The sequence below is a fragment of the Nicotiana tabacum genome, chromosome 12 (assembly GCF_000715075.1).
Source record: "Nicotiana tabacum cultivar K326 chromosome 12, ASM71507v2, whole genome shotgun sequence".
Taxonomy (NCBI): domain Eukaryota; kingdom Viridiplantae; phylum Streptophyta; class Magnoliopsida; order Solanales; family Solanaceae; genus Nicotiana; species Nicotiana tabacum.
In genome coordinates, this window is record NC_134091.1 from 34,889,222 (window position 1) to 34,912,922 (window position 23,701).

A 23,701-nucleotide genomic window follows, 5' to 3' on the forward strand; every position below is an offset into this window, starting at 1 on the left:
AATCTCCACAAGAAGAAGTATATCTTGAATGGCAAACCTTTATTCCACATTAACTTGAATTCCTGATTAGGATCAGCCCTATGCCTTAATATTTTCCAAGAACTGCTAACACTGAACTTTCCTGAAGGAGTTGGCATCCAGTATGGCCTATCCCAATATCCCTCACTACCTTCATAGTGCACATTTAGCCTTATATGTTCTGCAATTTCCTCATTGAAAGTTTGATCTAGCAGCTGATCATCCCATGCTTCCCCTTGCCGCAGTTCTGCCATCTCCTGAAGACCTTCATTGATTGGAAAATCTTCAGGTAATACGTGATAAAGTGCACCCAATCCAATCCAATTTTCATGCCAAATATTAGTTGTTCCACTCTTCAATTCCCATACGATCTCATGTTCTACTTCTTCCCTAGCATTCGGCATTTGTCTCTAAACATGAGACCCTCCACTAAAATGCACCATTGTTGGTAGCTCCTTCTTGCAATACTTATTCCACATGAAATTAGACCACAAAGATTTTGTGGTCCTAAACCTCCACCATAGTTTAGCAAACAGTGCCCTTAAGACATCATTTAAGGACCTAAAACCTAGCCCGCTTTCCTCTTTAGGAAGGCAAAGATTTTGCCATGACGCCCAGTGTCTTCTTCCCCTTCTTCTTTTGTGCTCCAAAAGAACCTAGCAAAAGTCTTATGTAGATGCCCCAGGATGCTGCTTGGTGGATCAAGGACTGATAACATGTGAACTGGCATACTTTGCAACACACTAAAGATAAGTGTTTCCTTTCCTCCAAATGACAGCAGCTTTCCTTTCCATGAATGCAATTTAGCCTTCACCTTCTTGATAAGATCCTCATAATAGTCCTTCCTCCTTCTAGTGTAAAAAATAGGACACCCTAGATATGTGAAGGGGAATTTACCTCTTGCAAATCCTGTAATAGCTCCAACTGCCTGAAACAATCCATTAGCAACCTTTGAATGCATGTAGTATGAACTTTTATCTTTGTTGATCATCTGACCTGATATCTTCTCATAGTTCCCCAACACTGCCATAATCTTGCTCAAAGAACGAGGATGAGCAGATGCAAAGATTATCGTATCATCAGCAGTGGTTTAAAGGATCAGACCACTTAGGCATTCCAAATCCCACAAATGACTTGTCTTCAAAGAGCTTATTCAAAGACCTGGAAAGTACCTCAACTGACAAAATGAACAATGCTGGAGATAGGGGATCCCCTTGTTTCACACCCCTTGTCGACTTAAAGAACCCTGAGGACTGCCCATTCACCAATACTGAATACCAGTTATTTGACATCAAGTCCCACACCATGTTGATGAAGTGTTCAGAAAATCCCATCTTCCTTAGCACATGCAATAGGTACTTCCATGAAACCCTATCATAGGCCTTAGCCATATCAAACTTGATCACCACATTAGCTGGCTTTCCCCTTAACCTTATGTCAGTGACAATTTATTGAGTCAATAAGATGTTCTCAAATATACTCCTACCCTTTACAAATCCGAATTGATTAGGAGCTATTAGAGATGGCAAAAAACTCTCCAATCTGTCATGTAACACCCTAGACAAGACCTTGTTAATAAAGTTGCTCAAACTAATAGGTCTTAAGTCAGAGAAGATCTCAGCTCTAGGTTTCTTGGGCAGCAACACTAGATTAGTGTGAGTGATGGATTTAGGCAATGCAACTCCTCCATAGAAGTGTAGCACCATGTTGTGTATATCAGCACCAATAACATCCCAGCCTGTTTGATAAAACAAGCCAGTGAATCCATCAGGACCAATAGCACTCTCCCCACTAAGCTCAAAAACTACTTCCCTTACTTTTTCAATTGTTGGCAATCTGCTAAGTTCTAAATTCTGATCCATAGTGACCATTGAAGGTATATTATTTAGCAAGGAAAATTCAGAAGCATAACCTTCATTTGTGAACTGTTTTTGATAGAAGTCCACTGCAGCTGCAGCCAATTGCTCCTGGTCTTCAATCCATACCCCACTGCCACTTTTGATCCTCTTCAGTTGCAATTTCTTTCTTTTGCCATTGACATGATTGTGAAAGAAACTTGTATTCCTATCTCCTTCAGCAAACCAAGTCATCCCAGCTTTTTGCTTCCAATACTGCTCCTCAATACTCAAGTATTTCTTCAATTTAGATTGAGCCTTTTGAAGCACAATCCTATTCTCAGTTGTAGGCTCTTCTTCAAACAACGTCTCCTTCACCCTAACAATGTCCTCCAAAATAGCCAATTGCTTGAAGATATCACCAAATGTTTCCCTACTCCATTTTGAGAGTGCCACCTTCACCCTCTTGATATTCTGCTTGAACATAAAAAATGGATCCCCTATGAAATCAGCTTCCCAATTCTGCCTCACCACATCCATAAATGTAGCATGCTTTGTCCAAAAGTTCAAGAATCTGAAAGGCTTGACAAAATTAGTTGTCTGCACCCCACATGTCATTAGCAATGGTGCATGATCTGATCCAGTTCTGATTAGATGCTCAACTTCAATAGTTGGCAACATGTTCTGAAATGACAAATTCACAAAAATCCTATCCAAACTCTTGAATATACACTCAACATTGGATCTCCCATTCCACCATGTGAATGAACTTTCTTTGTACCCTTGCTCAAACAAACCACAAGAGTTTACACAAAATGCAAAATCCTCACATTCAGGGGGGTGTACTGGAAGTCCCCCTATTTTCTCATATTCTTGCAATATCACATTGAAATCCCCTCCTACCAACCATGGTAATTCCATATCACTTGCTAAGTAATACAAGTGATCCCACAAATCCAACCTCTCTATTGCTGAACATTTTGCATAAACAAATGTCATCATCATGTGCTGCCCCAGGTCATGGTGAAACACTCTCACAGTCACCTGTTGCTCAGTATCCTCCACTAATTCCCATTCCACCACTGCATCAAAGAACAACCATATTTGCCTATTAATATCTGCATTAGCAGTCTCCATATTCAACCTCCTTTTATATCTATCAATGAGTCCCTTCTTTTGAAAAGGCTCCATCAATGCAACTACACAAAACTTATGCTCCCTATTCGTGTTTATCACCCTAGGAAAGGCTTGTTGTGTATTCACAGACCTTATGTTCCATATTAATGTTTTGATCATCATCATTTAGATAGAGAGGCTACCCTCCTGGCATTATTCTTGAAGGTTGTGGTGGATCTTTACTCTGATTCTTCTTAGTTTTCTTACCTCCTTTAGCTGTGGGTGATAAATCCCCTTCCCTAGCCACTTGTTTGAAGTTTTCTGCAGTTGATTCATCTTCTCCTTCATCCTCAATTAGATTTTGTCTCAATAAGTCTTCATCAATTGGTGTCACATTGTGTGTAACTAAATCATGTAACTGTTGTAGAGGAGTCTTAATTGGAATATTAAGATGTAGTTGCATAATTTTATTAGTGCCAGATTCCATAGGCACTTCCTCTATTTCCCCATATGCTCTTGTAACAATTGCCCGCTCATCATCCTTTTCATGCTCCTTGAGTTGTAGCTCATAGACACTGCCTAGCCTAGGAGTTACTGTAGCAGTCTGCTCTGAAAGCACTATTCTAGTGAGATCACCACACTTCCCATTGCCTGAAATTTGGTCTGAACCCACTATATCATCCCTAATCTACACATCAACATCTCCATCAAGTTTGTTCTCTGATGCATACGCCGGAACACCATCTACATAGGCCAAAATCTCTCCAATGGCTCTAAGGTTGGGGTTTACTGTAGCTGCCTCATCAAGTGAACCTGGATTTAGGCCTGGCATCGCCAGCATAACGCTTGGGAAGCCTGGATTTAGGCCTGGCATCGCCAGCCTATCGCCAGGTGAGCCTGGCTTTAGGCCTGGCGTCGCCAGCCTATCACCAGGTGAGCCTGGCTTTAGGCCTGGCGTCGCCAGCCTATCGCCAGGTGAGACTGGCTTTAGGCCTGGCGTCGCCAGCCTATCGCCAGGTGAGACTGGCTTTAGGCCTGGCATTGCCAGCCTATCGCCAGGTGAGCTTGGCTTGTTGTCCTTCTTCACCTTGTCTTCTGTTATCTTTGTTTTGCCCAGCTGGTCATCCTTAACCTCAACTACATCGCTCCATAAGACATTTGTAGAGTTTACCTCATCAAGATCCTCAATCTGCCCAGAATCTTTAAATGTTTGAGATGGAATCGCATAACAAGATTGGTTTATGATCACATTGAGTTGTTTTAGCTCCTCTTTGCTAGTCCCAAACCTTCTATAAACCCAGTCGATTGTGGACTGAATCCTAGAAGGAGTAGGACCATCTTTAGAACTGAAAACTGGTTTTCCCCCACCAAAACCAGTTGGTTGTTCTCGTTTATATCACTTTGTTCCTCCTCTAATACTGCAAATTTATTCCTTGTTTGAACCTTGTTTGTCTGATCTTCTTCGACCTCCACCAGTGCAAAGTTATTGTGCCCCTGCTGTACACCAGCATTCACTGGCACGATTGCATTGCCAGTTTGCCCTTGTACCTGGGTTTTGTTATTTTTGTTGGTTCCCCGAACTTCCTTCCACTGTTTACCTACGTTCCCGACTACTTTTTCACTCGTGAGAATCATTAAAGGGGTAGTGTGATTTTTGGTTTTTCCTTGGTCATCAGCAACAGTATTCCAGTTGTTCAACTCAGCAAGATCATTCCTTTTCTTGCTGCTTCAATTCTCAATAAGCTCAGGGTGCAAATGCCAACATTCAATTTCATCATGTCCTTGTAGTTTACACTCCTTACAATATTTTGGTAGCATGTCATACTAAATTCTCACCCATTCTGTTCGAACACCACCATAAGCTTCATCATCAATAGCCAATCGCACCTTTTTAGGTAGTTCGGCCAACAAATCGACAAGAACTTTTACTCTTGCGCAACTCGGCCTAGTTTTGTTTGTAGTTACCGCATCAAGACACACTGGCCTTCCCACAGCTATAGCCAAAGAAAATAGAGTTTCCTTTACAAAAAAGGTAGGCAACAGTCCAAGAAAAGAAATCCACACCATCGCCATCGGAGTTTCTTCACCCGCCTTAAATTTTGCATCGTAGATAAGAGTACGCAATTGGTATTTGTACCCATCTTTGGCTTTGATGTAGTACATACTCTTCGATGTGAAATCTAAGAAGTCTTGCCATAGAGTTAATCTAATTAACACGTGACGATCTCTAAGAAATCCGATATTACACTCACCTTTGATACCACATTGAGTTGGAATTATTCGGCGAAGCTCGTGAATCTCCGGAGATCCATATGAAACCTTGCCAATGACAACATATTGGAGGCCTTCAATCACGTTCATTCGATCTACTTCTGCCTCTGTGAATTTAACAACTGGTTGGCCATTCAAATACACTGCTTGTCGCAGTGGAATGGGTTGAATTGAAGCTGCAGCAGTAGCCATCGCCGGAGGATTTAAAGAATTTGGTTTCAAAATCTTAGAGTAATCTAGATGAGCTGGGTTGGAGTTAGTTGTTGTATGTTATTGTGCAACGCTGGGAGAGGGCAGACCAGCTGGAAAAGATGGCTGGTCGCCGACCATTATGGCCATTGAAGCCTAAAGCTCCAGCTTGTCCGCGATGAACAGTAACGAAGTCACTGTTCACGGTACTGTTTGGCACTGCTACAGTGACTGCGGAAATTTGAGAGAAAAAATTCTAGAGAGAGATTGTATATCTTTGGTTGAGTTTTTTGACTGTATTTATTTTTATTTTTAAAATGTGGATGCTTTCTTATTTGATTAACCAGGTAAAACATTTTCACTAGCATATGCTGCTGTTTATTCTGAAAATGATGCTTCGTGGGAATGATTTCTTGAAATGTTTAGATAGGCTTTTGGGGAAAGGGAAAGGATGTGTATCGTATCCGATTGTCATGCAAGAATATTGAGGGGTGCTTCGGTTGTGTATCCAGAGGTATCTCACTATGTATGCATCTTCCATCTTTGGAATAACATAAAGAAGCAGTTCAAGAAGAACCATGACCGACTGAGGGAAGTATTTGTTTGCAATGGCTAGAGCATACAAAACTGAAGATTTTAATCGCCTCATGCAAGATATGGACAACAATGATAAGAGGGCAAGGGATTACCTGTTCCAAGTAGGTTATGAAAAATGGTCCATAACGCATTCCACTGTTAATAGATCTATGGTGATAACTTCAAATACTGCCGAGTCACTTAATGCAAGAAATAGAGAGGCAAAAGAGCTACCAATCATGAGTTTTCTAGATTACATGATGAATTTAGTTATGGAATGGAATAATACAAATAGAATGACTACAATGAGTACATTTACTGGCCTAGGAAAAAAATATAATGAAGTACTAAAGGAAAATCGCAGTTTGTCACAGAAGATGACGGTAAATATTCTTTTATCATGTCTTACTTCATACACCTGAATAACATACTTTGACAAAAATGCATTAATACTTGTCGTACCCTTGTTTTACTAATGATATCTATTTAAATTTAGGTGAGGCCTTGAACCGATTATGTATATGTAGTGATAAATACTGAACAAAGGCAGAACATAGTCTGCATGCAAAAAAGGGAATGCTCGTGCAAATGATTTCAAGTGGATGAGATTCCTTGTCCACATGCTATGGCAGTATTGGACTACACACACATAAAAGTACCCAAATATTGTTCTGCCTATTACACCAAGGAATACTTCAAGAAGACATATGAAGTTCCACTTAATCCACTTCTAGATGAGACTACATGGGACCTTCCAATAGAGGAATGCGGTCCTACCACCGATAGTGAATGTGAAATCAGGAAGACCGACAAAGTCGTGACGCAATGAACTTTATGAATATATGTATACTGAAACAGTTATCTGTGGGCTGTGTAAAAAACAAGGACACAATAGAAGAACATGCAGGAATGCTCGAGAGAACTAGTAGATGTTGCTATAATGATTTAGTGTTTTGTTACTTTTTTCCTTGTGAATGTTACAATTAGAATATTGAAAAAATAATGAGATTTGCAATCAGATTCTCTCTGATGTATGAACAAAGATACTACTTTTGTCATAATGAAAGTATTGGTAGAAGTTTTATTCCAAATACTATCAAATTGATATTTGTATCCTTTAAGCTGTTATTCTGCTTGCCAAAAATTGTGCATGTATAAAAAATATGTTTATACAATATAGACTGTCACTATATAAAATAATATACAAATAGACTGCCACTATACGAAAAATATATAAAATAGACTGCCACTATATAAAATATATACAAAAATACTATCACTATATAAAAAATATACAAGGTATATTATCACTATACAAAATATATACAAAATAGACTGTCACTATACAATATACAAAATAGACCGTCACTATACAATATACAAAATAGACCGTCACTATACAATTTATATACAAATAGACTTACTATATAAAAAATATATATAATAGATGTCAGTATACAAAAAAGACTGTCACTATATAAAAAAATATACAAAATAGATGTCACTGTACAAAATATATACAAAAAAGACTGTCACTATACAAAAAATATATAAAATAGATGTCACTATATAAAATATATACAAAAAGACTGTCACTATACAAAAAATATACTAAATAGACTATCACCTTACAATTTATATACAATAGACTGTCACTATATAAAAAATATACTAAGTAGACTATCACTATACAAAATAAACTGTCACTATACAAAAAATATAAAAAAATAAACTGTCACTATACAATTTATATACAGTTTAGCTGCCCCAAAACTTCATTCAAAAAACTGCCTATGACAACCTAGCAACACCATCTAAATTTGCAAAACCTGTCGAAACAGATTAAAACTGTAGATATTACAAAACTACAAAAAACTTAAAACTTTCAAAATTTCACTATTAACTGAAAACAAATAAGTCGCAATTAAAAGTAATATTCAACATTAGCATTTCAAACATATTGTTCAAAAACATCCCAAACAAAAAGTATAAAATGTGTTATAACTATGCAACTGTATCCAATAATAAGACAATATCATAACCAAAATACTTCATCTTAAACTACATGTGAATTTTCCACTAAACTATCCCAAACTACTTCATCTTTCCCTTCAACTTGCCCTTTTTCTTGATATCCTTCAATGTTTCGTCATTACCAACGGTATGCGACTTTTCTTTTTTCTTGTTATCCTTCAAAGCCTTGTCATCACTAACGGCATGCGACTTGCCCTTTTTCTTGTTATCCTTCAAAGCCTCGTCATCACCAATGGCATGTGACTTCTCCTTTTTTGCCGGATCCTTCAATCTACCAGTAGACTCGTCATAACTAACTGCACGTGCTCTTTGTTTATTCACTCCATAATCCCAGAGCAATATACCATATCGGTTCCGTATCCCATCACTATCAATAGCTTTAGGAATACTGTTGCCTTGAACACATACAAGGGCGCACATAAATGTTGAATAAGTTAGTATAATATCCAAATAGGAATTCATGTACAAAAATGAATAAGAATCAGAAATATTCAATAATAATTTACGTGTTATCTTGCATTGGCAACCCACCAACGACATGAATCTCAAAAGGATCAATGGCGGGAATTCCCATAGGATTCTCCTTTGTGTTCCAGAAACCAATACGATGAAAGAAATATAGGAGCAACACTAAGTATGTCTCAATTGATCTCCGAACTACACTATTCTGCTGTGCGCCACTCATGGAATCATATGCATAAATGCGCAGATATTTGAGTGGCAGTCTCGCCAATATCCAGTGTCACTTATTAGACAGATTTATAGGGAAAAAGACTTCATCAATAGTATACCACGGAACGTTACATCTTAAAAAATACCCAAGTATATACTCAACAATTGGATCTGTTTCAATAATCAAATTCATGTCTCTGTTTTTCTCCAAAAACTCTTTGTATTCCAAATCAAGTAGTTAAACCAATAGTCGGTAGTTGTGAATCTTACTGGAACATCAGCACCGTATTTTCATTTCTTTCTCAAATAGTAAAAAATAACATTAATATGCTGAAATATAAAGAATAAAAAAAATTACATTATAAGAAAACTAAAATGTATATTTTATGTATAAACCGATTATACATTTTACTGAAGATACTATAAATATACATAAAAGATACTCTTCCAAGTTGATACTTTTCTATTCCCATTATTGTTCTAGTTCTTTCTTCTGCCTACTATCCAAGGGTTATCAAGTCCCATTTCTCATTTTATTATAGATAGAATCTATCTGTAATTGCAACATGGATAAAAGAAAAAAAATAGCATTTATGTTAACAAATTAATATAAATAAGCTGAAAATGTGAAGAACCATTATAGTGTTGACTTACTGAATCATACAGGGGTAGGTCGTGATATGCAAATGTGAAGAACCATTTTTTTCCTCTAATATTATCAACTCCAAATTCAAAGATTTTATTTAGCTTATTGTATATCTATGTCCCTGATAAATCATGATAAAAAGATATGATTCATAACACAAAACAAGAAAAATAAAGAGAAAAAAAAGCAGAAAAAACTGAAATATAAAACTTACAACGCATTAGTCCTTAAGCCTCTATTGATAAAATTGTTCCACTTACACAATATTCTGAAATCAACAGGATTGTCAACATTTCCCTGAAAAGGATACTTTATAGTAAAGATGGACTTATTTGGCTTATTTGTCAAGATGGGCTCCTTTGACTTAGTTGGTTTATTTAGAGCAACTTAGATGGTGCCACCAGAGTCAAATGTGTTCCTGAATGATGGCTTCATGACCCCTACTGGTTTCCTTTTTCTAGGGATCATTTCAGGTGTGTCATGATCAACAATAACTATACGATCTTCCTCCATAGTAGCAACATTTTTCTCCACTCCTAAACAATCACCATGTACAATATTTTGATCAAAATACTTTTGGGTGATTGCAGTTATTTGATCCTCGACATCGCTAGTCCAGCCATTGTCCTCACCAACTTCCTCACAACTATTTTTACCAATAACTTGTATATAATCCTCCACCAAGCCCCCATATTAGCAGTATGTTTCTTTACTTCTGCAATATTAACTACACTATCACCATCTACATTATTTTGTCACAAAACTTCTGGGTGATTGCAGTGATTTCAGACTCGGCATCCTTAATCCAGGCTTCGTCATCACCAACTCCTTCATTACTTTTACCCGCTCCTATAGAATCCTTCACCACACCCCCATAGCATCAACAATTTGCTCTAAACTTACTTCAGTGCCAACATTTTTCTTTACAACTTCCTCACTGCCAATATTTTTCTCCATAACTTTCTCACTACCAAAATTATTCTCTGCAACTTCCTTATCACCAAAATAATCATTATGAATATCACTAGTATCATGATGGCCATGACTATCATGATGGTCGTCGTCTTTTCTATCACCCTGTTCAGGAAAAATATACAAAAAGTTGTTAAAATTAAAGTAATAGGTAAAAATAATAAATAAGCATAGTCATGAGAATTCCTTTGAAGCATCGCGTTCACCTAGAGCTTTAAAACCCTTTTCAAATGAGGAAATCATTAACTTCTGCAAAGATGAAACCTTCCCGTTTACCTATAAAAAGAAAAGGTGAAACCGAATATCAATTGAGTTGTCAGAACTGTTCAAAACCAAAATAGAATTGTACCTTGTTGATTTCACTTCTTAGAAGTGACAGCTCATTGTCGCTTGAACTCACATTACTGGAATGTGAATCCGGATTGTTTATAGGTTGTGATTCCAGCTTATTTTTGGGATGTGGATCTGGATTATTTATAGGTTGTGATTCCAGCTTATTTTTGGGCTGCTTCTTAGCATTTTTTTCAGGTCGAGTGTTGAAATCATCAACATCGTCTCTTGGATTAACTTCACGCCCAACACCAGATTCGATATCCATCTCATTTTTATCTTCATACACCAAACAATATCATGCAATTAAAGCCTTATTTGTTCAATATTTGTTGGAGCAATGTTACCAAACACCAACTACAAATAAAAAAAATAATAATTTAGCAATCATGAAATTTTGAAAAAATAAAAGACAACCATTATATAATTTGCAAAAACTACACATCATATAGTTAATTGATATTATGTATATTAAAGGTATAAAAAATATATCAAAAATGTATAATTTAGGTATAAAAAATGTATAATTTATGTATCAGAAGTAAATTCATATACATTGCTACAAAATGTTGTAAACTAAATAAAAATATTTTTTACCTGCTCCTGACTTAAAAGAAAATTTTTTTTCCTCAACCTCCTGAAGGTCACCTTCTTCTTTACAGTTCAGTTTAGTATGCGTGACACAAGATCTCCAATCCGGTAAGCAAGGTTTTTGTGAGTATAGGGGCAACATTCATAAAACCAACACTGGAATGCCAAAGAAAAACCACCATATCGGGACATATCTCTCCTACTATGAACCTTATCCTTCATTGACTCCAACGTAGCATTGAAAACTACTTTTCCCTAAGGGAATGTCTCAAAATCACTAGATTCAACCAACGAAAAATCATCCTTTATTATGAAATCATCATTCGTAATTGAAAATAGGAAATTGTGAATGAAATACAATACTGCAATCTTTAATGCGTCCTCATCAGATTTCCATATTTTTTTAAAGAAATAGTTAGTCAATAATTTCTTAGACACTTTCGACATGCTTGGAAAGTACAATTCCATCAACCGACTCGATTGGACAAATTCATAATCCTTATTGGGATCACCATTACACTTTAAAACTGTGATGGTACAAAATTCTACAAGTCCAAAGTGCAACTTGGTGCTATTCACTTTAATCTATAACTTATCATCTTTAGGTGACACCACTTTCCTAAGCAATAGTGAATGTATAAGTTGATTCTGTATTGTTTAACCAAAAATAGATTTCTCGGTCAAAGTCAATAACTAGAAGAAATCGGGTTACTGATAACCAAGATTTACTTCACTTTCCCAATAATTTTGGAAGAATAGATCAAAGAATAAAAATGATTGACAAAGGAAAATAAGAAATGAACTGATAATCACTCCCCAAAATTAAGGCTAAAGCTTGGAGAATAAAGCAAAGAATAATAGTGTGGATTTCGATAATAATCATAATTTGCCCTTACAAAATGAGATTTTTGTCCTTATATAAGAGCATACAATTATTCGTAACTTGCCCTTACAAAATGAGATTTCTGTCCTTATATAAGAGCATACAATTATAACGGTTCTCACACTTAATTTGGGCTCACTAATGGTATTAATTGTATTGATTGCCTGTTACCATATGTTACCATAACGCATATATTTAGGACTAAAGATTCCTTGTAACTGTACCGATTTCCCTCTTCATATTTATATCAAGTTCGTCTATCTTCCCTTCTTTGTAGCTTTCATTCATTTTGCTCCTATTTCTCCTTTAATAACTGCCAGGCCCGGTTCTTTCCTCAATGTAATCCCTTGGGTGTGTCTCCCGTGCCTTTTCTGCATTCTTTAATTCGTTTAATTAAGAGTGTCACTTGTCCTTACATCGATGTTCTACATGTCATGCCCCGTAAGCTTGTTGATAGTCCACGTGTCATATCGTTTTTCCACCAATATAGATAGTCCCCCCACTTTCTAAATATTCTTAACTGAATATTCTGAAAGTGGTAATTTTTTATGGCGGGAAGTCTTTTCCGCCGTTTCTCGAGTATCATTATGCCTCATTCAGAATCGATGCGACATATGTCACATTCATTTAATGCACATGCCACGTGGCTTCTTATGATTAGATCTACACTTTCTCAATGCTTTTTAGGGTTTTTTCTGCGGCTGCATCAGTCACGAAGTGACGATTCCATTATGACGCTTCATAATGACCAATTTTAATGACGTTTGCATCTCCTTATAAATACTTCATTCTTTTTATTTTCTTGAAACCTTCTTCCTTCTTTATCTATTACCTTAGCCCTTCTTCGTATCTCTGTAACTTTATTCTGTATTTCCATTGTTAAACATGTCTTCATCAAACCAGACCCTCGCAAAGTTGTGATCGTTGACTAACTTGCTCCTTCTACTGCTTCTACTAGAAGTAGGAGAGGTGGTAGGCTTCGTAGTCTCAGTTCGTTATCTAATTGTGGTTCCTCTTCTCAAAGTAGTTCTGCCAGGACATCATTTTCTAGACTAGGGCTCCTCTAACCCTTAGATCTTCTTCCAGAAATAGGGACCTGAATGAACCTGTGCGTGAACCTACAGTTGCTGAGATTGTTCCTTAATAATTTTCTTTTGTAACAGACCGTGAGACCATGAGAAATCGAGTCTCTTCTATAGCTTCCATTAACCTTGCTGAACTTTATTCAAGTTTAATCACTCCCGGTCTTCTTTCCTTAGTTCGATGAGAATGTCATTGGAAACTAGATTTCCCAGTTTTAATCCCTAATGCTAACCAAAGAATCACCTCTTACCATGCCGGTTTTTCTTTTGTTTATACTTTATACCTACCCTTTTAATTTAGGGTCTAATCCTCCCATTGATCCATTGATCATCGAGTTTCTCATTATTTTAACGTGTTCCTTGGACATATTGGTCCCATCGTATGGAGGGCTATAACATGTATTCGTTATTTGTTAGATTTGATTTCCGTCCCTTTTACCTTTCGTCACTTACTTCATCTTTACTCCCCCAAGTTATTTTGTGAAGGAGTCTTTTCCCTCTTGTCTAGAAGTAAAAGAGTATTAGTTAGCCCCGAGGATGATCAGGACCGTGGCTGGTACACCCGCTTTGTTGCTGCCCCCACTAGTGGGTTAGTGGGTCAAGAAAATATCCCTTTTCTAGAAAAATAGAACTTTGCACGTAAGTTTTTTTATATGTCTTAAATTCCTTCATGTAACCATATACCCATTTTATTAGCAACCATTGAAGTCTTTGAAGAAATTCATGACTTCCGTGCTTGGGTAGAAAAGATGTTGACTGCTGCTCTTATGGACAAACGATTTTGAAAATTTCTTTTGTCACGGCCCAATTTCTCCTATAGGCCATGATGACGCCCAACTCTGCCGTTACGCAAGCCAACGGTGAATTAGTCATGTATTTATTCTTTTTAAAAATTCCAGTGTAGTCGACTTTTATTTTATTAAGTGAATGAGAAGTGAAAAATTTAATAAAGTACAACGAAAACTAATTAAAGAGCAAATATAGTGAAATAAATGCTCAAAAGCCATAAAGTGTCTACTTGCATATTTTCAAGACCTGGTGTCACAAGTGTATGAGCAACTAGTAGAATATACAAAATACTAAGTTACTGTCTGAAATAGGATAGACAAAATGTAAATACAAAAGAGAGACTGCGGGTGCTGCAGAACGGCGTTAGAGAGCAGCTAACCACTAAGCCTCGGGGTAACAGGGGTGCACATCGGGATGATTGCCAGATGCACCTGCCGCAGATCCTTCACGATTAGTGCAGAAGTGTAGCGTGAGTACATAAACAACATGTATCCAATAAGTATCCAGTCTAACCTCGAAGAACTAGTGACGAGGGGTCGACATTGACACTTACTATAGGTCAATAATATAATACAGAAATTCTAAATAGGCATGGAATATGTGAATAATAAAAATAACACAAAAGCAAGCAACAAATAAATGATTCTTTAACTAATTGTAAATTCCAAAATCTCCATCTAACACATACTAATTCCAAATCAATTTCGGTCATTAAATAAATTATAACCTCATAAGCCATAGCATAATATCAAGTGTAATCGGGCTCCGAGTATTATCACGCATGATTTATGCCGAGGTCATACGGCCCTATCCAAAATACTATGTGCACTGTCGATGGTCAAACGACACGAACCATTGATGCATCTATTATACTGCCGAGGCAAACGGTCCGCTCCCATGAGAGTAGAGAAGTATACCTAGCTCGAGGAAGTACTTGCGACGCGAGAGGACATGGATTTCTCAGAGTTATTATATATTTCCTCAATTCTTCCCAAAAATAAGAAATCTAAATATGAAATTTGCAACTTTAAAATCCTTAGCCTCAACTCTACTCAAAACGATTAATATGCATAATAAACACAATGGTAAAATTAAGGCATGATGTGGATCTAAGACTACCCGGACATATCATGGAATATAGCTACGCACAGACTCTCATCACCTAGTGCGTACGTAGCTCCCCACACAAATAGTACACAACAAGATACACCTAAGGGTTTGAGTTCTCTCTTACAAGGTTAGGCAAGAGATTTACCTTGTTCTCAAGCTCACTTTTGGTCCACAAATCCGCCCTAAATCCTCAACTTGTTGCCAAACGACCCGAAACTAGCCAAATATTATATAAGTTAATCACTTTACACTCACAAGTTCATAATATAACTATTAGAGTAATTACCCAACCCAAATTGAAAGATTCCTAAAATTTACCCCTGGGCCCACGTGCCCGAATTCCGGAACGCACCTGCTGAAAATCCATCGCAGGTGCAGTCCTCGCTCGATGCCGCTTCTGTGGAGAAGCATGCGCTCCTATGGAGCTGGACCACATCTGCGCACATGCGCCTGCGGAAGGCTTAGCCCGCACCTGCGGCCATTTCTCTCGCACCTGCGAGCTCGCAGGTGCGGAAAGCCCTCGCTTCTGCGACCACTAGGAAGATTGCTCTAGGCCGCTTCTGCGGTCAATGGGCTGCTTCCGCGGTCTATGGGCCGCTTCCGCGAGGTCGCACATGCGGCCAAAACCTCGCAGGTGCGAACGCACCAGAACTGGGGCACCAACAGCTCCCCCAAGTCAAATTCTGAGTCCGATTCTAATCTGTTTTGCATCCGGGGCCCCCAGGACCCCATCCAATCACACTCACACATCCAAAAACATAACACAGACCCACTCTAACGCCAAATAACATCTCAAAATATGAATCGGATGACAAAACACATGAATCAAATTATGAAACTCAAAAACTTGTAGAAACACTTTCGCGCGTCCGATTCCTATTAAATCAACTCGGAATGACGCAAAATTTTGCGTGCAAGTCATAAATTACCATACGAAGCTATTCCCAGGATCAAAATCCCAAACGAACCTCGATAACCCAAAATCTTACTTCAAACCAAATTTAAAGAACTTGAAAACCTTTAGTGCACCAACTTTCAATACTAAGCGCCGAAACACTCCCGGGTCATCCAAAACTCGATCCGGACATACGCTAAAGTCAAAATTCATCATACAAACCTATTGGGACCCTCAAATTCCTGTTCCGAAATTGTTTACTCAAAACGTTGAATCAAGTCAAACTTAACCTTTTGAAGCCAATTTTAAGGGACTAAGTGTTCCGATTTCAACCCGAACCCTTCCAAACACGAACTAATTATCCCCGCAAGTCATAAAACAGTAAAAGCACATACGAGGAGTCTTATTTAGGGGAACAAAGATCTAGAAAGCAAAATGACTGGCCAGGTCGTTATATTCTCCACTTCTTAAACAAACATTCGTCCTCGAACAGGTCTAGGATCATACCTGGAGTGCCGAATAAGTGCGGATATCTGCTCCGCATGTACTCCTCGATCTCCCAAGTTGCCTCCTTGATTGGTTGACCCCTCCACTGAACATTTATCGTAGAAATCCTCTTGGATATCAACTGGCAAACCTACTTGTCAACAATGGCAACTGGCTTCTCCTCATAACCCAGGCTCTCATCTAGCTGAACCATGCTGTAGTCTAACACATGCGACCTGTCGGCATGATACTTTCGGAGCAGACACATGGAAAATCAGATGAATTCCTGATAGACTGGGAGGCAAAGCAAGTTCATAAGCAACCTCCCCAACTGGTCGCAACACCTCAAATGGACATACAAACCTTGGGCTCAACTTGCCCTTCTTCCTGAACCTCATGATTCTCTTCATCGGCAAGACTTTCAAGAGAACCTTCTCGCCCACCATAAATGATAAATCTCGTTCCTTCTGATTTGCGTAACTCTTCTGTCTGGACTATACTGTGCGAAGTCGCTCCTGAATCAACTTCACATTCTCCAAGGCATCCTTCACAAAATCAGTACCATATAGCCTAGCCTCGCCGGGCTCGAACCATCTGATGGGCGAACAACATTGCCGACCATACAAAGCCTCAAATGGAAGCCATCTCAATACTGGACTGATAATTGTTGTTATAAGCAAACTCATCCAAAGGGAAGAATCGATTCCACTGCCCTCCGAAGTCCATCACACATGCTCTGAGCATATCCTCCAAGATCTGAACTGTCCGCTCCAACTGCCCGTCAGTTTGCGGATGAAAGGCTATGCTGAGCTCTACCCGGGTTCCCAACTCACTCTATACCGCCCTCCAGAAATTCGAAGTAAACTGAGGGCCTCTATCTGATATGATGGAAACAGGCACTCCATGCAACCGAACAATCTCCTGAATGTAAATCTGGGCAAATCTCTCTGAAGAGTACATAGTCACAACCGGAATGAAGTCTACTGACTTGGTCAACCTGTCGACAATGACCTAATTTGTATCAAACTTCCTCAAGGTCCGTGGCAACCCAACTACGAAGTCTATAGTGATGCACTCCAATTTCCACTCAGGTATAACCATCTGCTGGAGTAGGCCACCTGGCCTCTGATGCTCATACTTAACCTGCTGGCAATTTAGGCACCTTACTACATACTCAACTATTTCCTTCTTCATCCGCCGCCACCAATAATGCTGCCTCAGGTCGCGATACATATTCATAACATCTGGATGAATAGAATACCGAGAACTGTGTGCCTTATTTAGGAACACATAGATGACCCTGGAGTCGTAGAACAACATCCTCACCCATAGTAACCTCCTTGGAACCACCCTATAGTACCAACTTTATGAGAACCAACAAGTGCGGATGATCATACTGACGAGCCTTAAGTTGCTCGAAAAATGAAGACTGAGCGATGACGCATGCAAGAACTCGACTGGGCTTTGAGATATCCAACCTTACAAGTCTGTTAGCCAAGGACTGAATGTCCAAAGCTAATGGCCTCTCCTCTACTGAAATTAATGCCAAACTACCCATACTCTCCTCCTTTCTGCTCAAGGCATACGCAACCACATTCGCCTTTCCCGGATGATATAGGATGGTAATATCATAGTCCTTTAGTAACTCAAGTCACATGCGCTGCCTCAAATTGAGATCCCTCTACTTGAACAAATGCTGCAAGCTGTGATGATCGGTGTAAACCTCACAGGACACCCCATAAATATAATGCCTCCAGATCTTGAGAGCATGAACTATAGCGGCCAACTCCAAATCGTGTACCGGGTAATTCTTCTCGTGAGGCTTCAGATGACGTGAAGCATATGCAATAACTCGCCCCTCCTGTATTAAAACACAACTCAAGCCAATGCGTGCAGCATTGCAATACACACTATACATCCCTGAAATGGAAGGCAACGCCAACACCAGTGCTGAAGTCAATACGGTCTTGAGCTTCTAGAAGCTAGCCTAGCAATCATCGGACCATCGGAACGGAGCACCCTTCTGGGTCAAACTAGTCAAAGGAGACGCAATAGATAAAAAGCCCTCCACAAACTGGCGATAATAACATGCTAACCCCAAGAAACTCCTAATCTCGGTCACTGTGGTAGGATGAGGTCAACTCTAAACTGCATCGATCTTCCTGGGATCTACCTTAATACCCTCGCCTGATACAACATGCCCTAAGAATGCCACAGAATCTAACCAGAACTAACACTTAGAGAACTTAACATATAGCTTCTGTTCCTACAAGGTCTGAAGCACCACTCTCAAATGCTGCTCGTGCTCCTCCCTGCTACGTGAGTAGATCAATTTGTCATCAATGAAGACAATGCCAAGCGAGTCAATATATGGCCTGAACATCGGGTTCATCAAATTCATAAATGTCGCTGGGGTGTTAGTCAAGCCGAAGGACATCACTAGGAACTCATAGTGGTCATATCTAGTCCGGAAGGCCTTCTTCGAAACATCTAAATCATGAAACTCCAACTGATGATACCCCGATCTCAAGTCGATCTTAGAGAACACCCTGGCACCCTCCAACTGGTCAAACAAATCATCAATACACGGCAACAAGTACTTGTTCTTAATGGTAACTTTGTTCAACTAGCGATAATCGATGCACATCCGTATAGTCCCATCTTTCTTCTTCACAAATAACACCGGTGCACCCTAAGGCGACACACTCGGTCTGACGAACCCCTTTGCTAGAAACTCCTCAAGCTATTCTTTCAACTCCTTCAACTCTTTCGGAGCCATACAGTACAGTGGAATAGAGATAGGCTGGGTACCTGGAGCCAAATCAATACAGAAATTGATATCACGATCTGGTGGCATGCCTAGAAGATCAGAAGGAAACACATCAGAGAACTCCCGGACCACGGGCACTGAATCAATCGCTAGAGTCTCTGTAGTAGTTTCTCGAACATAATCTAGATAAGCCAAACAACCCTTTTCGACCATGTGTCGAGTCTTCAGAAAAGAGATAACCCTACTAGATGCACTGACAGACTAGCCCTTACACTCCAATCTAGGCAACTGTGGCATCGCCAAGGTAATAGTCTTGGCATGAAAATCAAGGACGACATGATATGGAGACAACCAGTCCATGCCCAGGATGACTTCAAAGTCGGTCATATCAAGCAATAGAAGATCCGCTTTAGTCTCATAACCACAGAAAGTCATGACACAGGACCGATAGATCCGATCCACAACAACAAAATTGCCCATTAGCGTGGACACATATACATGAGCACCCAAGGACTCGCGAGGAACACCTAAAAAATGAGCAAACAGAGATGAAACATATGGATATGTAGACCCTGGATCAAATAGTACCGAAGCATCCCTATCGCAGATAGAAATAATATATGTGATCACGACATCTGAGGCTACTGCATCTGGTCTGACTGGAAAGGTATAGAACCTAGATAGAGTGCCACTTAACTAGACTCCACCTCTAGGACGACTCCTACCCACCTGTCCTCCGCCTCTGGGCGGTCGAACGATTGGTGTGGCAGCTGGTGGTGTAGTCATAGGCTGATAACCTTGTTGTACTGTCTTGCCCTGAAGTCTGGGGCAGAATCTCTTCATATGGCCAGGATCCCCTTACTCGAAACAACCTCTCGGAATGGTGGACTGCTGACCTAAAGTCTGATGGCCTGAATACCCACTGGAGGAGCCTTGAATAGCTGGCGAACGGTAGTAGCTCTTTGGAATAACGCTAAAATAGGGCCGCACTAGAGCATCCTGAGGAGGCGGCGATGCTGGATATGTGGGCCTGCTAGATTGGCCCCTCACAAAATGACCTCTGCCCCCAGACGGAGCACCACTGAACTCTCCAGAATATCAAAACTTCTTGTCCCTCGGCACTTGCTCTCAGCTCCAGTGACGAACACCCTCGATCCTCTAAGCTATCTCCACAACCATCTCGTAAGAGGTCCCCATCTCAATCTTTCGGGGCATAGTGGCCTGGATACCAGAGTGAAATCCCGCAACAAACCTCCATACTCACTCTACATCGGTAGGAAGTATCATAAGTGCATAGTGAGAAAGCTCAGAGAATCTCGCCTCACAGTCAGTCACCGACATCTGACCCTGCTGGAGCTGGTCGAACTGCAACTCTTACCTCTGAGAGGGTGGAATATATCTATCTAGAAAGAGGCGTGTGAACTAGTCCCAAGTCAAGAGAGAAGAACCTGCTAGCCTACCGAGAAGATAGGAATGCCACCATCTACGGGCCCTTCCCTCCAGCTGAAAGGTGGTAAAGTCCACCCCGTGCGACTCCAGTATCCTCATGTTGTGCAGTCTATCCCTGCAACTATCAATAAAGTCCTGGGGGTCCTCATGTAGCTCACCTCCAAAGGCAAGATGATTTAGCCTGGACCATATATCCAATAGCTTCTCCAGCTCTCCGGCCATAACTGGTCTGGGCTCAGGTATAGCTGTTGCAACTGGCTGAACCCCGCCCATGGGTAGTGCGCTCGGGGTCTGATATACAGAAGCTTTATGCCCTGGAGCCTGATCGGTATAGGTCTGTGCTTCCCCTACCACCTGAGATGTGGTTGGGTGTGTTGGAAATAAACCAACCTGAGTCATAGAATCCATAAACCACAACATACGGCCCATGACCTCCTAGAATCCTGGCGCGAACATGAAATCCACTAGGTTATCAAAACCTAGGTTTCCTAACTAAACCCATAATTTTTACAAATTTACATGTTAAAATCTACCCACAATCTATGTATTAAACATACATTGGGTAGGAATTACTTACCTTCAATAGCTAGGTGGAAACCCCTCTTCAAAGAACTCCAAAATTTCCCAAGAGATGAAAGAGATGAGCCAAAATGGCCTAAGTCCCGACATTAAATGAACCTCACTGCCCCAACGATTTTCGCTTCTACAGATCCTGGGGCGCACCTGCGACAACGCACCTGCGAAAAATCCATCGCAGGTGCGATCCTCGCCTAGCTTAGCTAAGTCCACTTATGCGGAGAAGCATGTGCTCTTGCGCTTTTGCTCCTGCAGAGATGGGCCGCATCTATGCGCACACGTCTGCAGAAGGTCTCCCGCTCCTACGAACCCCGGCCTCTTTGGCCTAGCCTGCACCAGTGAGCTCGCAGGTGTGAGAAGCCCTCCGCTTATACGACCACTGAGCAACTTGCTCTAGGCCGCTTCTGAGATCAATGGGCTGCTTCTGCGAGGTCACACTTGTAGCCAAAACCTCAAAGTGCGAATGCACCAGAACTGGGGCACCAGCAGCTTCCGAGTCCGATAACCTTTAATGCACTAACTTTCAATATTAAGCGCCGAAATGCTTCCGGGTCATCCAAAATCCGATTCGGACTTATGCCCAAGTCCAAAATCATCATACAAACCTATTAGTATCGTTAAATCCTGATTGGGAGTTCGTTTACTCAAAACATTGACTCAAGTCATACTTAACCATTTTAAGCCAATATTAAGGAACTAAATATTCTGATTTCAACCCGAACACTTCCAAACCTGAACTAACCATCCCCGCAAGTCATAAAATAGTAAAAGTACATACGGAGAGTCTCATTTAGAGGAATGGGGATCTAGAAAGTAAAACGATCGGTCGGGTCAATACATCTTTCTCAAAAATTTGGTTGGATAGTGAAAACCCACTGTACTTTTCACCCTCATAGTTTTTCTCTTTCTTTTACTAGTTCATATATAAATTTTTCATCATCTTTTTTTTATTAGTGTTTGCTATTCGTGGCATTAGTCCCTCACCTATTGCATCAACCAGACTTTCTGTAAGTCTTGCTCAGGAATGGATTTTGAGTGCTTCTTCCTCCAAGAGGAAAACTTGTAAAGCTTGAGGGTCTGATGTTGAAGAGGAGACAGAAGAAGGTTCTTTGGTGAGAAAACCGCATATCAGGAGACGCGTGGTTTCTGATGGTGAAACCCATGCTTCTCATGATCCTCCATTGAGTTCAATTCCTTTTAGACTCATTGATGAGCCAGTAAATACTCCTTTAGAGATTTCTGGTGAAGTCATTGCTAATCCTCCATCCAGTTCTATTGATAGGTTGTTCGCCCATGGCTTTGAGGGTGAAGAAGGCTTCGAGCCTATTTTTTAAAAATTGCCTCTCACTTTCCTTCTAGTTCCGTCTACTGTTAACCCCCTTGTGTCTTTACCTGATGTTACTCCAGTTGTTGCTCCCGTTGCTGCTTCTCATGTAGAAGCTGAGCCTTCTAGCAGCATAAGGGAGATAAAAAGAGTTGTGATTGAGGTCCCTGAAGGCAAGAACTTATTGAGGAAGTCTGGTCAAGCTGATATGTGGTTGAATCCATTGTTAGGCCCCGCGTAGAAGAAGAAGTTGGAAAGCCATAGTTTACTGACCTTTATGATTGAAATTGTTCATTCTTCTCTGAAGGTATAAGTTTAATTACATTTCCTTCCTTCTTTTTCCTCATTCATAACTCTTTTCCCCTACCTTCTTTGTAGATTAATTTGACTGGCATAGAGCTTATGAAAAGAGTTTCTCAGACTGATCAGCAAATTATTGAATTGTGTACCGAGGTTGACAATTGGAAAGAACAATTTGAAGGTTTTCAACTAGAATAGGAATTTCTTGTAGAAGAGCGGGTTCCGCTGCGTTAGTGGTTGAAAAAGCTTCTTCCAGTAAAGTCAGAAAGGATAAGGATGCTTGGAATCCTCTTTTGCTGAACAACTTTTCAAGGCTACTGAAGAGATAAGGGATTTGAAAAAACTCCTTAATCAAAAAGAGGTTTACTTGGGTGAATTAGTTCAAACCCTTACCCAAAATCAGGATGATCTTCGCACCTCTACAGATAAAATTCAGTTATTGGAAAGTTCTCTTGTCCCTTTGAAGACAACCTATGAAGCCCCGAAAGCGAAAAAAGAAAACATGAGAGCTGAGATTGATCAGTGGGAGAAGGATTACGAGGCCCTTGAGGATACGTTATCACTAGACGTTAGTCGGGCTTTTCTGAACACTCGCCTCGAGACTTTAATTGAAGCCAACCAGGAAGGTTTTGACCTTAATGCTAAGATTACTAGGGCTAAGGAAGCAATTGATATAAATTAGCAACGTCAACGCTTTTCCACACCTGATGATGAAGGTTCTAAGGGTGATGGAGATGGACTTGTTCCTGGCGGAGTTGATGTTCAAGCCTCTTCTCCCCAAGTTGAA

General features: G+C 39.9%; 2 protein-coding genes across 2 annotated transcripts; one reads left to right on the forward strand and one right to left on the reverse strand.

Moving 5' to 3' along the window:
- Positions 1-1,466: 1,466 nt before the first annotated feature.
- LOC142167090 (uncharacterized) lies at positions 1,467-3,044 on the reverse strand. The gene has a single exon (XM_075227246.1). It carries the CDS (start codon positions 3,042-3,044, stop codon positions 1,467-1,469), a length of 1,578 nt encoding a protein of 525 aa, XP_075083347.1.
- A 2,993-nt stretch (positions 3,045-6,037) lies between these two features.
- On the forward strand, positions 6,038-6,513 carry LOC142167091 (uncharacterized). The gene is made up of 2 exons (XM_075227247.1): positions 6,038-6,388; positions 6,502-6,513. The coding sequence occupies exons 1-2, from the start codon at positions 6,038-6,040 to the stop codon at positions 6,511-6,513; spliced, it is 363 nt and encodes a 120-aa protein (XP_075083348.1).
- Positions 6,514-23,701: the final 17,188 nt, after the last annotated feature.

Bases quoted from the DNA above. Each gene is read 5' to 3' on its own strand.
- LOC142167091 (XM_075227247.1), top strand. From the start codon at position 6,038: ATGGCTAGAGCATACAAAACTGAAGATTTTAATCGCCTCATGCAAGAT.
- LOC142167090 (XM_075227246.1), bottom strand. From the start codon at position 3,044: ATGGAGCCTTTTCAAAAGAAGGGACTCATTGATAGATATAAAAGGAGG.